This window comes from Sciurus vulgaris (genome assembly GCF_902686455.1).
Source record: "Sciurus vulgaris genome assembly, chromosome: 11".
NCBI classification, from domain to species: Eukaryota; Metazoa; Chordata; class Mammalia; order Rodentia; family Sciuridae; genus Sciurus; species Sciurus vulgaris.
The window spans coordinates 6,718,682-6,732,391 of record NC_136472.1 but is presented as its reverse complement, the minus strand read 5'-3'; the positions used below and the strand labels follow the sequence as shown (position 1 = coordinate 6,732,391).

Below are 13,710 nucleotides of genomic sequence, written 5' to 3'. Positions count from 1 at the left end.
ATCCTCCTGCCTCATCCTCCTGAGCTGCTGGAATTATAGGCATGCACTGCCATGCCCAGGGAAAGAAATATATATATATATATATATATATATATATATTTTTTTTTTTTAAGATGTGGATTTCACTATGTTGCCTGGGCTGATCTTGACCTCCTGGGCTCTAGTAATTTCCCCCCCTCAGCCTCAGCTGGGACTATAGGTGCACACCACCAGGCCTGGCTCTTAGGAATAAATTTCACCAAAGACAAGCAAGACTTCTATATTTAAAATTAGAAAATATTGCTGAGAAAATTAAAGAAGATAAAGAAGACCAAATGCATGCAGAAGTATACCATGTTCATGGGTTGGAAGAATCAATGTCATTAAAATATCAGTTATATCTAAATTTGACATGTTGATTAATAAATATAATTCCAATAAAAATCCAAACAGTTTGGACTGGGGATGTAACTCAGTGGTTGAGTGCTTGCCTAACATGCCCAATGCCCTGGGTTTGATCCCCAGCACCAGGGGGAAAAAAATCCAAGCAATTTTTGAAGTTAGCAAGCAGATTATAAAATTTTATGGGATATATCAAGGATCTAGAAGAGCAAGAAAACAATTTTTAAAAGACAAAATTGGAAGATTGATTGAAAGCTTTTTTATGAAGCCACATTAATTAAGATAATATGACTTTGAAATAAGGGTAGACAAGTTATCAATGATATAGAACATAGTTTAGCAATAGTCTCACACTTAGATGGCCAAATGATTTTGGGGGCAGGATAACGGAGTATTGAAGTCAGGTGTACTTTACCACTGAGCTATATCCCCAGTCCATTTTATTTTTTATTTTGAGACAGGGTCTGGCTGAATTGTTAAGGGTCTTGTCAAGTTGCTGAGACTGACCTCAAATGTGCAATCCTCCTGCCTCAACCTCCTGAGTTGATGGGATTACAGGTATGTGTCACTGGGCTCAACTGTCCAGTTGATTTTTTATGGAGGTGCCCAGGTAATTAAGTTGGCAAAAGAAGTCTTTGAACAGATGGTGCTGGAACCACATATCCATACTAAAAATGTAAAAAAATTCTCAAATCTTGAGCAGTACCTGTTCATGAAATAGAAAATATACAAAGAATAAAGAAAATTAGAAAAGCCAAAAGTTGACTTTTTGAAAAAAAAAATTTTAAAATTGATAAATTGGATTTCATAAAAATTTGAAACTTTAAATCTTCAAAAGACATTACACTGTTAAGAAAATAAAAATGAAATCTACAAACTGGAAGAAAGTATTCACAATAGAAATATTTTACAAAAATTGTATATGCAGAATGTATAAAGAACTCTTATACTCAGTAAGAAGCCAAACAACTTGATGTAAAAATGGCCAAAAATAAGCTGTGTAAAGTGGCACAGCCTGTTGCCCCAGCTACTCAGGAGGCTGAGGCCAGGGTTTCCAAACTAATCTGGGCAACATACTTAGACCTGCATCCAAAAGAAAAAGGGAAAGAAAAGGAAAAGAGAAAAATGTCCAAATGACTTGTTGCAGGGCATAATGGTACACACCTATAATCCCAACAAATGGGAAGGCTGAGGCAGGAAGATCCCAAGTTCAAAGACAATCTGGACTACTTAGTGAGACCCTGTCTCAAAATAAAAAATAAAAATTACTTGGGATGTGACTTGGTATTAGAAAGAGTGCCCCTGGGTATAATTCCTGGTACTCCCTGCTTAAAAAAAAAAATTGTAAAGGCACTTCTCCAGAGGAAATATATGAATGACAAATAAGTCCATGAAAAGATGATCATTGTTAGGAAAATACAAATTAAAGCCATGATGAGATACTTTCACACTCACAAGAATGATTGGAACATAAGACTGATAACAGCAAGTGTCAGTGAGGATATAAGGCTGCTAACTTTCACACTATACAGATGAGAATGTAAAATGGTAGACCCACTGGGGCCTGGGGCATAAACCCCTTCTATCAACTTTTTTTTTTTTAACACTGGGGATTGGACCCAGGGGTGCTCTACCACCAAGCTACACCCTTAGCTCTTTTTTGTTGTTTTTAAAATTTTTTTAAATGTTAATAGACCTTTATTTTTATTAATTTATTTATATGCCTTGCTGAGAATCAAACCCAGTGCCTCATACATGCTGGGCAAGTGCTCTACCACTGAGCCACAATCCCAGCCCTCAGCTCTTTTTTTGTTTAAATATTTTTTTTGTTGTCAATGAACCTTTATTTTATTAATTTACTTATTTATATGTAGTGCTGAGAAGTGAATTCAGGGCCTCACACATGCTATACAAGCCCTCTGCCACTGAGCCACAACCCCTGGTAGAGCACTGGTAGAGCACTGCCTGCCAAGCATATACAAGGCCCTGGGTTGGATCCCCAGTACCAAAAAATATTTTTTAAAGTAGAAGAGCCAGGCATGGTGGTACATGCCTGTAATCCCAGGGACTTGGGAGGCTGAGGCTTTGTGTTTACATCACATACCAGCTGTTTCCATGTGGGTGTCCTGCCATCATCTCAAGCTAAGTGTGTATAAAGTTGTGCCCATCTTCCCCTTCCCAGTTTCCATCTTTCTGTCCACAACATCAGTGTTCTCTCACCCACCCAAGCCCAAAGTCTGAGTCACACCTGATGCCTCCTACCCATACCAGGCCCTCTTCTATCTATTTCGGTCTCACTCTATTGGGCTGTTGGGCTATTGATGTGGAGGGGCTGTTTGGTCCCCTTCCTACCTCCTTGTCTCTTTTTCCTCCCTCCTCTGCTTCTCTTCTCCAGCTTTTAAAAAAATTGTTATTTTTGTTTGTACTAACAGTTGAACCCAAGGGTACTTTACCTCGGACTGACATCCCCAGCCCTTTTTTATTTTTTAAATTTTGAGACGGGGTCTCACTAAGTTGCTTAGGCTAACTGTCATTGTATTTGTACTACCAAGTTCCTCCCCGAAGATTGTATCATTTTGTACTCCCATCTGTTTCCTCCAAGCCTTGCCAACAGAGTATGACATCTGAGGTTTTGCCAGTCAAGCTGAGCATCTTTTCATATACTGAGGGGTGGACTTTATTCCACATGTAGTTTACACTAAGGTGCCTATGTGCACTTGTTAAATGAATGAATGTGTGCCCTGATTATGTTTATACTGGATTCATCATATTTGGGCTGTTGTGAAACCTGTCCTCTTGACAAGGTGCCCTTTGTCCCAGGGTGGGGCACTGCCTGGTGAAAGAGGAGTCAGGTCTTCTAGAAGAAGTATGTCCTGGAACTTCCTCTTCCGGGATCCCCACCATAGGCAGGTAGAAGACCCTCTCTCCCAGTGAATGTGGTGTTAAAAGGGTGCAGTGTTTTGAGTCTAAGATAGCCACAAAACGACGGTGTAATTGTTTCCATTGTTTTTAATATTTCGTTGGATCTTCTTCACCTTCTAGAGAAGACTTTCCTAAGCACCATCCTTGGTCTTATCTACCTCTTCCTGACTTTCTTTATTCCCTCATACTGCTGGGTTCATAGGTCCCCTCTGTACAGGTGATCTGTCCCTGCCCTGGATGCCACCATCTGCTGGTCGGGGGCTCTGTGTTTACATCACATACCAGCTGTTTCCATGTGGGTGTCCTGCCATCATCTCAAGCTAACTGTGTATAAAGTCGTGCCCATCTTCCCACTCCCAGTTTCCATCTTTCTGTCCACAACATCAGTGTTCTCTCACCCACCCAAGCCCAAAGCCTGAGTCACACCTGATGCCTCCTACCCATTCTTCCCTTCCCAGATACCAACCTCTTGCAACATCTTTTATAGTTCTTTGTTCTTCCCAGGGTATCTGCTAATCCAGGATCTCAGCACCCCATGTCTTTAATAATAAATAGCTTCCCATCATGTCTTCCTGCTGGAGCAGTCCCCCACACCCACACCAAATCTTCTAGTCTCCCTTTCCTACCTGACCATACAGATTTTCCAGGATGATTCCTGTTATCTCATCAATCTTGCCCCTTCAAAGCTTCAGACGTTCACATCATTATAGATAGAGTCTAAGTTCCTTAGCCTTAGGCTCAAGAGCCTCTTTTTGGCCACAGCGTGCCTCACTGGAATTATTCCACGTGTTTTTTTTTTTTTGTTTTTTTTTTTTGTGATGCTGGGGATTGAACCCAAGGCCTTGAGCATGCAAGGCAGGCACTCTACCAACTGAGCTACATCCCCAGCCCTATTCCACGTGTTTTAAGAGTGCAGATCCACATGCTGTGTGACCCTGGACGACAATTTAACTTCTCTGTGCCTGTTTCCTCTTTCTTTAAAAAAATATTTTTAGTTGTAGATGGACACAATACCTTTATTTTATTTATTTATTTATTTATTTTTATGTGGTACTTAGGATCTAGTGCCTCATGCATGTGAGGCAAGAGCTTTACCACTGAGCCCCAGCCCCAGCCCCCTGAGTTTCCTCTTTAAAACCACTGTATAAGGAATTGTATAGTCATTTCCTGGGTGGCTGTGAGGACAGAATGCACCAATGCTGGGCATACATAGCACTCAGATGCTAGTGCTGGTCCTCAAAGAGGGCATGCTGCACACGGTACCCCTCACCCCCAGCCATACATGCCAACCCTTCTGTGGCTTTGCCCAGCCAGTCCTTCCAGCTAGAATGCCATCCTTTGCCTGCCTACTCTTCCTCACCTTTCAAGGACTGGCTGCCTCTCATTTCCTTTTGAGTAGCTGCTCTGCTTTGTGTTTCTGCAGTGTTTCTCAGACTGAGCCAGGCTGTGACAGCAGGTGTGTCCAGAGCATCTGAAGCCAGTCCTAGGCCACTCATACTTGTTTTACTGGAGTGTTCACCGTACTTCATAATAAAGAATTTCATCTATTTATCTTAAAACAACTGCTCTGGACACATCACAGAGAGGAATGCAAAATTGGCAGATTTTAAAGATAAGACACAGAACTATTCATAGAATATTCATAGTGGAGCATCTGCATTCATCCTGCAGTGGGTGGGTCCCAGAAGCAGGGATGCTTCAGGTACAGGGCTGCATGCAGGTGAGGTGAAGGAGGAGTAATACCAGTGCCAAAGCTTCTGCAGGAGGGCCATCCCAGGGCCATCCCATACTGCTCTCTCCTTCCAAAAACTCAGTGTGGTGTCTGTAGCGCTCTTAGGCTGCCTGGGGCAGTGCTTGTACTACATGGGATTTTAACTTGCCCCATATGTAGGCCTTATCTTGTCAACACCATCCTAAGCATCTGGAATGCAGGTGTGGGGTGACTGGGTGGGAAGACAGGCTGGCTGTGAATTTTGGCCCCTGTGTTTACTGATTGAGCAAGGCATGTTTTGTCTCAGCCTCAGTTTCCTTATGTGTTAAACACAGATAATACTTACCTGATGAGGACGCAACTAGATACATGTGTGCAGTGTTCAGCACAGCAGATGGTAGGGGCAGATGCTTAGCAAACATCCCTCCCAGCAGTGCCAGGCTCTCGGTAAACATCTGCTTCTCTGATATTTCCTCCTCCCAAATGTCCCCCTCCCTGCATCTACTTCCACATTCTCGGCCTCCCTGAAGGCTGCCCTCCTCCTCATGTACTAGTTCCTGCCCTCCTGACCTTCATGAAGACCTCATATAATTGATGCCCTGTATTCTACAGCATCTACTCCCCTCCCTGTTGGACCACTCTCTTCATGGTGCTATTGTGCTGCAGTATCACTCCATCTAAAACAAAATACAAAGCAACTAACAAATTCCCCCCTTGATCCCACATCCTCTCTAGCTACCATTCCAGGTCCCTGTTCCCTGTACGATAAAAAGCCCCTGAAAGAATATTGGCATTGGCACATTCCCTGTTTCCACTTCAGCTGCCACTCCACAAACTGCTCTCATCAAGGTCTCTGTGCCCTCTGCACAGCTGAACCCAACAGGCTGACTTTACCAGCCTCTCAGGCCCAGGCCTGCCAGCCCTCCACTTCTGATCTTGTCTTACCAATCACTCCTCCCTCTGTCTCCTCTACTCCTGGCCCACTTCTCCTTGGCTCTGGGCATAGGAGGCCACAGGGCTGTCCTTGGACCTCTTCTCATCTCTGTCTACTCTCACTCTGGTAATCTTATGCACCCTTTGACTTTAAATGCCATCTGAAAGATCCCCAAAGTAATATCTCCCCAGAATGCCAGACTCACAGGCCCTCTACCTATTCTCACCTCCATTGGAATGTATCACAGACACTTCAAATCCAACATGTCTAAATCTGAATTCTTGATTCCCTACCCTTTCTCACATCCTTCCCATCTTACTAATGGGAACTCTGTCTTTCCATTTACCTACTCCAAAACCTGTGCAGTTATCCTTGGTTCCTGTCCCTCAGATCCACAGTCAAGATCAGTAAGCCATGTCAGTCAGTTCTCCCTTCAAAATACACAATCTGGCCACTTCTTATCATCTCCACCGTCCCACCCTGGTCCAGATCACAGACATCTCTCACCAGGAGGACTCCAGCAGCCTCCTGAATGTCTTGGTCCCTCTTTTCTCCCAGCTCCACAGTCTGTTCTCTACCCACAACTGCAGTCATAAATTCAATAATGTCATTGCTTAAACCCCTCCAGTGACCCCCCCACACACACACTCAGAATAAAGTCCAGATTTCTTATCATGGCTTGCAGGGCTTCATGGGTCTGGCCTAACATCTGTCTGGCCTCATTCCTCACTCCCATCCCTTCAGCCCAGGCTGCACCAGCATCCATAATATTCCTTGAACAAAGCTGGAAATGCTCCTGCCATGGAACTCTCTACTTAATGTTCTGGAACACTAACAGGTACCAACCTTGTCCCTTACTGCCTGCCAACTTACCAGAGGCCTTTGCTGCTCAACCCTTCCAAATAGCACCCTGGCATTTTCTTACCACCCCCTCTGACCCCTCTGACCCTTGTTCTAAATTGCTTACCACCATCATAATTAATTTCCATGTTGGTTTTGTCTGTCTCCTCAGCATCAGTAACACCCACATGGACCTTTGGTGCCTGGCACATAGTAGGGGCTTAGCATCTGGGCAGGGGACATGGTGTCAATTGGAAGAGCCTGCTGCATGTGGCCCCTGGTCTCTACATAACTTACCTACTGTATGCTTTTGGATGCCTGAACTTCTTTGAGCTTCAAATTCCCTCTATGTAGAATCTACTGGGAGATTTTTTTTTTCTTTTTTTTCTTTTTGATTTATTTAGTTTTATGTGGCGCTGGGGATAGAACCTAGTGCCCCATGAGTGCTAGGCAAATGCTCTGCCACTAAGTCAAAACCCCAGCCCTACTGGAAAACTTTTTAGGAAGATTAAAATAACACATTTAAAGTACCTGCAACATGGTCCATACTCAATAACATGAATGCTGAAAAGCTCTTAGTCTCTCTTTAGGCCCGTTTCCAAGGAGTGAATATGCCATCTCTGCCCACCCCAGTATGGTGATGTGCAGGTAACGCCATACGTGAGCCTACTGATTCCATTCTCCGTGTCATGCCTTGACCCAGAGTCCCCTAAGTATTGTTCCTGGCTCCAGCCAGTTCCCGCCCAGAGCCCCTCAGATGGCCATATTTGAGCTGATCCTGCAAGTTGAGACTTGTCTCAGCCCTGCTTTGGATCCAGATAGCCCCCAGATACAGGAAGAAGAGATACTTTCTGCATATGCAGATCTGTCTGGACCTTAGGATCATGGCTGCATGGATCCTACTCTGGTCAAGTGTCCATGTTTGCCTGGTGGTCAACACTGGCAGAGTAAGTGGCCAGTAAGCACTTCTGACAGGTTTTCCCTGGCTATTTAGGGAAGGTGACTAGAGAGTTGTTTTCCTATGTACCAGCAGGGGGCACCAGAGGTTGCTCAGCTCTTGTGGAGACTCTGAGTCTACTAAGGCAGGAAACGGAAAGGTGTTGGCTCTCCTGCCTAACTAGCAGGGTACTGCCATCCAAAGCAAGGCCACATTGGAGACTGGTAGTCAGAATTTCAGGCTCAATGTTCTTTATTATAAGCATTTGTGAACCCCTTGCCCTGTGAGCTCAACCAGTTCCTGCTCTCAGCTTCCCAGCCTGTGATTGGGGAGTCCATCTTCACCTCTGCTCATCCACCTGCACCTGGCTCTGCACAAGGATGTGCCTTCTGTGCCACACCATAGTTCAGGGAGGGTGCAGCAGGCATTGGAAGGCCACGGCCCGGTTCTTGTCCCCAGAGATCACTTTACATCTAGGCGGTCCTCTGCTTCAGCTGTGTAGGTCCTCAGAGGGGGCTGTAGGCACATGTTGGTTGGAGGTGCTGAGCCATGGAGACCTCCAGACTTGGCCTGTCAAGTGTTCTTTTATAGTAGGGCTGGACTGAGCAGCAGCAACTGATTGTCACTTCTGTCCTGAAGTTCTTGGTGGCTACCCAGAGTGCCAAGGACAGGAAGACCTAGGTAGTGCCTCAAAGGGGATAGAGATGCCAGAGACTGTGGAAGATAGGGTGAGAGGGAGGGAGAGTCAGTTAAGTCCCTTGATGTGATTTCACCAGCTCGTCATTGGCCATTGTTTATAGTCCCTTTGTACTAAATAGGTTGTCCCTTGAACCCTGGATGCATCCTTCCCCCACCATTAGCTCATAGGGATTAGAATTATCAAAGTAACCTGTCTTCCTGAGCCAGGCACCTTGGAGATACTTTTTGCCTGCTCAGCAAGTACCCCCAAGCCCAGATCCATTTCTCCTTGAGGGGAGTTCCCACCCAGGGTGGTGATGCCCGGAGAAGGCCCTGCCTCCCCTGAAAGCCCACTCAGCCTATCCTGACCTGCACTGGAAACGTGGGTCTCCTGGGTGAGTCTTCAGCACCTGACAAACTGCTGGGGGAGGCTCCAAGCCCATCTGCTCTGCCCGAAGCCAGCGCTGCAGCCGTGTGATCCCTGCCAGGGTGGGAAGAAGACTCAGGGTACTCAAGGGTAAGGAAGAGTCCAGGCTAGAGAACAGACTATGTGGGGTTTGTCTTGAGAGCCTGCACACACTGTGCTCAGGAGACAGTGCCCAAGAGGCGGGCAGACACTTGTGTTACCTCCCAGACCTGGGTGACAGGACTGGTTCCTAGAAGTGCTCTGTGGGAAGGGACCGGGTGGTGAGTGGGACTCTCACCTGTGCAGGGCCCATACTGCCAGGCCAAGTCAAACTGCCTCAGCAGCTCCAGCTCCGCTGCCTCCTCTTTGGAGGACTGGGGTTCCTCCCCTGCAACGACAGGCTGCTCCTCAGGCCTGCCCAGGCGTTTGTCCTGCCCCTGGCCTTACAGCTGTGCCACTGTTCCTGGCTCTGTCCCCACCCCTTGCCTCTGCCATCCCGTGTCCAGACCTTGGGTCGGAAGTAGAGAATGGGCTAGTTTCCCCTTCAGTCTGTACCCCGCCCACAGTCCCCTGGGATCCCTACATGTCCACTCCTCCAGCCGCCCCCACGCCTCAGAAACCTAATTCTGGTGCCAACTCCCCCTTGCTGTGCCCAGCGGGCCCCTCCTTCCTCTTCACAACAGGGTAGGAATCAGTGATCAGCCGCTTCCGGCCCATGGCGGCCACCCAGGCAGGCGGAGACGGAGGCGACTGCAGGGAAGAAGAGACAGGTCAGGCCAGCGGGCGCGCGAGACAGCTGCTGAGAGTGTGAGAGAGATGGGGCCAGAGAGAGATGGGCCAGCGACGGGCAGACAAGATGACCCAGACAAGCAGAGAAAGGAAGTCGCCTGGTTCCAGGGAGTGACGCCTGTACCCCACCCCCGCAAGCTTGCAAACATCAGAGATCTAAGCCAATGGCAGGCCTCCTCTGAGGGGCGGGGTCCTGACTCTAGCCAATGGCAGGCAGCACAGGGTAAGGGGCGGGCCAGCTATTGCAGCTGTGTTCTGCGGGAGGTGGGGTTAGGCCAGGGCGGGGGACCTGTCAAGATGCCCCAGACTTCACCACCTCCTCCTGCCCCCCATTGGTCTACATGGGTCCCCAGGGACGTACAGAGCGTTATCCTCAGCCTCTCACTTCCCGTTTTTCCTTCCTAGGCAAATGTTCTTTTCAGCCTCATTAATCCCCGTGGCCAGTTTTTAACTCCCTTGAGCCCAGCTGGAACCTTCCACTCTGGCCCCTGGGCCACTAAGTGTTGGGCAGACCGGAGGTCCAGCGAGTTTGGGCTAATCCAGCCCTCTTCTCTGCTTCCACCCCCTCTCATTGCTCCCAGATCTGGCTGGAGAAGCCCATGGGTTCCGAAATCCTTCTCACAGTTTGCACCCAAAGACACTCCCTGCTTCTAGTTTGGCGATTGATTTATCAGCTCTCCTGGGGTCTCACAGCCTGCCCTTGCCTGTCTTACTAGTCAGGAAGATTCCATACCAAGCAAGAAACCATAGCAGGGGTCTAGTCCCCTCTCACGTGTGTTTAGATCCTCAGTTCCTTGGCAAAATCTGCCCTGTTTCTCACAATAATGTGCTTGTGAGCAGAAAATAGCAATGGCCTAACTCTCATATTGCATTTACCATGCACCAAGCACTGTTCTAAGCATATTTCCATGTATTAGCTGGAAGTAGATGTCAATTTTTTTGTTTTTGCGGTACTGGGGTTTTTACTTATTTATTTATTTATCAGATACTAGGGATTGAACCCAGTTCTCTAAGTTGCTGAGGCTGGCCTTGAACTTGTGATCCTACTGCTTCAGCCTCCCTAGTCTCTCTGAAATTACAGGGGTGCACCACCACTCCCAGCTTCAAAATATTTTTTGAAAGTAGGAATTATGATCACTGCTGTTATAACAGGTATTGTGGGGCCTCAGTCAACCACAGGTGCTCCCTGGGCCCCAGGAGCTCATAGGCTTGCAAGGGAGAGGGAATGTACAGCTGTCAGTGTGGCGCAGTAATTCTGAACAGAAGAGAGGGGAAGGGTGTGTCAGAGCTGTTGGGACCACAGGGATGAGTAGCATTGGAAGGCCTCCTGGAGGAGGTGGGCTGTTGTAAACAGTGTCTCAGTTCTCCACCCATGACCTTTGTCTCTTGGTCTCCTGTCTGCTGACTCACAGCTACTCCCACCTCCCCCTCACCAGCTTCCTGGCAGCAGGCAAAAGTGCTGGCCAGTGGGAGTCTGGGAACCAGCACTGGGCCTGGCCCAGCACTAATCACCCTCTGGAGAGCCCATCCGGTTCTTGCTTCCAGTGGTCAAGGGCTGATGCTTGCTCAGAGTCCTCTGCCTTCCTCCTTCCTAGTGCTCTGGGAACTGGGTTAAAAGGGCTGGGCCCTGGTACACATGGGACAGAGAGAATGTTCTGGAGAGGAGACCACCAGAAGAGAGGAGGAGGAAAAAGCTATGTCTTCAGGGGCTCTTCCTGCCTGGCTGTCGCCATCAGCTTCTTTGAAGAGGACTGAGGAAGAAGGGACTAGGTGCTGGGCAGAGCTGGAGGGCCCTTCCTTGCCTTGTCATTCTGGCTGGGCCAGGTCTAATCACCCACCTGCCTCATAGACTCAGTGGGGCCCACATACAGGGCAAAGGGGCCCAGCTTTGGTGGGGAGGGCAGCCGGGAGGCCCAGGCTGGGAAGGAATAGGTATAGGTTCAGTCAGGAGGGATGACACCTAGGCTCTGTGGGACTGACAGCCCCCAGGCTGGTGAGCCTCTCAGCAAGGGGCTCCTGGGCTCTTCCCAGAGGTGTGTGGCTCCCACCTTCTGAGTCCACAAAGCCCTGAGGGATAGGGAACTATGGGTGGGGCAGACCCCTCCTCATTCCTGGTCCCTCCCACCCCTGAAAGCTGATAGCCGTGGGGCCTGCCACCGCCCAGGGAGCGTGAAATGGGGTGTGCCGCTGGGCGGCCACAGCAACTCCCACTGCTGCCTGGGCCTATTCCCTTCTCTTCTTTGGCAACCTCTGGCATCCTGACCTGCTCTGTGGATACTCTGAGCTGTCCTGTCCACTGTCCCCAGCTCTGCCTGGCTCAGGCCTTGCTGTCCTCTCCCACCTAGCCTGGAATGTCTCCCATGGTCTTAAGCACCCAGGCCCCAGAAGGAGAAGCAGAATGGTCAGCCCAGCTGCAGGAGCCCTTGGACTGGCCTTCTGAGGGAACTCTCCCCAGGCAGCATGTCCTCCCCTCCTAGTCAGATGGCAGTGGGACTGAATCCTAGGACAGGCATTGGCATCCAGAGAATTTAGAACTACCTCCTGACCCAAGGGCTTCCTTCCCCCACTGACTAAGTTGTGCTATCTACCTAGCTTTATGTCATTTCCTCCTTTATTCCCCAGCCCTGTCCTCCTCCTGTCCCATCCTGCCTAAAACCCTTGCCCCAACTCAGGCAGCTTCCTGGGCCCATCCCCCAAACTCCTGTCCTGGCCTGTTATAATTCAGTCCTCATGCTGATGACCAGGTTAGGGGTCTGGGAAGTGGGGTGCTAAGTTCTCCTTTGGTGAATGTCCTGAGGCCCCAGCATAGGTTCCCTGTAATAGCCCTGACACCCAGAGGCTGGTGATAGGCCTAGCAAGAGTTACCTTTGCACCTTGGGGGTACCCAAGGCGCTTGCTTCAGGGCCAAGATCAAAGCCCTAGGGAACCTAGGAGAGAAAAGAATTGGGAATTGGAAGGGAAGCCCAATGTCTTCCACGGGGTAAGACTCACTGCTAACTGCTCCAGGAGAGGGGGATTAGGGCTGGCGTAGCTCAGACCATGTGGCAGGATGGTGGGCCTCAGTACTGTGCTCATGTCCATGCCAACAAGCCCCTTCCCCAGCTCCTGATGGGGCTTGAGAGACAGCCAGATAATGGGGGTGGAGGGAGGAGAGCAGCTGCCTGGGGCCCAGTGTGCTGTGCAGGGCCCGGTTCTCTCCCCAGCACTCCCCTTCCGCAGGCTCTCAGGCCCTGCCACCCACCCTGGAGTAGAAATTGGGCCAGCTTAAGGGATTCTTGGCAGACAGAGGAACTCCTCAGGCCCCCAGCTATTCGCACATCCTGGCTCCATTCCTTATCCTGTGGGCCATATTCTTTCAGGAGCTCCTCTAGTCCCTCACTATCTTCCCAAACACCCCTCATCTCCCTGGTCCAGGTTCTGGGGCCTAGTGGGTTTAAGGGCAGAGACCCTTGGGTCACTGATGTCTCTTCTGCCATGACCCCACCTTCCACACCTCTGGTCATTTCCTCTTTTCACTTTGGCCATCCTAGCTCTGGAGAAATTCTGGGGAGATTCAAAAGGGGGCCCCTCTGGCCATTTCTCACCTTGGCCACCAGGTGTCAGACTTTGTCCAGCTGGGAAGAAGGTCCTAGTTAACATGTCCAACCCCCCCGCACCTCCCCAATCAGCCAGGCCTTGGAGGTGGGGGCAAGTTGGGGAGGGACCTGGAAGTGACCTCTGAACTAACTAGGCTGAGAGTTGGAACTCTGGCTCAAAAGCTTTCTCACAGTTAATTTCTCACTGTCCCCACTACAGCCTCCTCACAGCCCTATGGATGAGGGCCTGGAAATTCGGGTATCAGATGAGTCAGGGGGCCCAAGAGTTGAAGGGACAAAGGCAGGGGCATTTGTGGTTCCAGAAAAGAAGGGGGAACTGAGAGAATAGCCCCTCAGGGCATCCAGCCGGGCTTGAATTAGTGGCCCTTGCATTCTAGGATAAAGGAACCTGGAGCCTCTGTCTGCCTTCCCCACATGGGGTGGCTGTGACTATGATATGTGGTAAGTATGTGTAAGATGAGTTCTTTTTTTTTTTTTTTTTTTTAATTTTTTTATTTTATTCTCCCTCCATTCACA

At 48.9% G+C, this 13,710-nt stretch overlaps 1 protein-coding gene and 1 long non-coding RNA gene across 3 annotated transcripts in view; one reads left to right on the top strand and one right to left on the bottom strand.

Moving 5' to 3' along the window:
- LOC306639416 overlaps positions 1–13,710 on the top strand; it is a 43,760-nt gene that overhangs the window by 16,894 nt on the left and 13,156 nt on the right. The window contains exon 3 of one of the 2 annotated variants that reach the window (XR_013757641.1): positions 13,572–13,635. The exons of the other annotated variant lie outside the window; for it this stretch is intronic. This is a non-coding gene — a long non-coding RNA (uncharacterized lncRNA). The remainder of the gene's footprint in view (positions 1–13,571; positions 13,636–13,710) is intronic. 2 annotated transcript variants of the gene reach the window in all.
- POLD4 (DNA polymerase delta 4, accessory subunit) lies at positions 7,954–9,737 on the bottom strand. Its single transcript, XM_079102922.1, has 4 exons — positions 9,430–9,737; positions 9,108–9,197; positions 8,773–8,884; positions 7,954–8,439 (listed from the first exon to the last, which is right to left on the bottom strand). Exons 1-4 carry the CDS (start codon positions 9,524–9,526, stop codon positions 8,415–8,417), a joined length of 324 nt encoding a protein of 107 aa, XP_078959048.1. The 5' UTR covers positions 9,527–9,737; the 3' UTR covers positions 7,954–8,414.

Coding starts and splice junctions, on each gene's coding strand:
- POLD4 (XM_079102922.1), bottom strand. CDS start 9,526: ATGGGCCGGAAGCGGCTGATCACTGATTCCTACCCTGTTGTGAAGAGG. Junction 8,885..9,107: donor GCAGTATGGGCCCTGCACAG/GTGAGAGTCCCA, acceptor CCACCCTGGCAG/GGATCACACGGCTGCAGCGC. Junction 8,440..8,772: donor GACCCACGTTTCCAGTGCAG/GTCAGGATAGGC, acceptor TATCTTCCACAG/TCTCTGGCATCTCTATCCCC.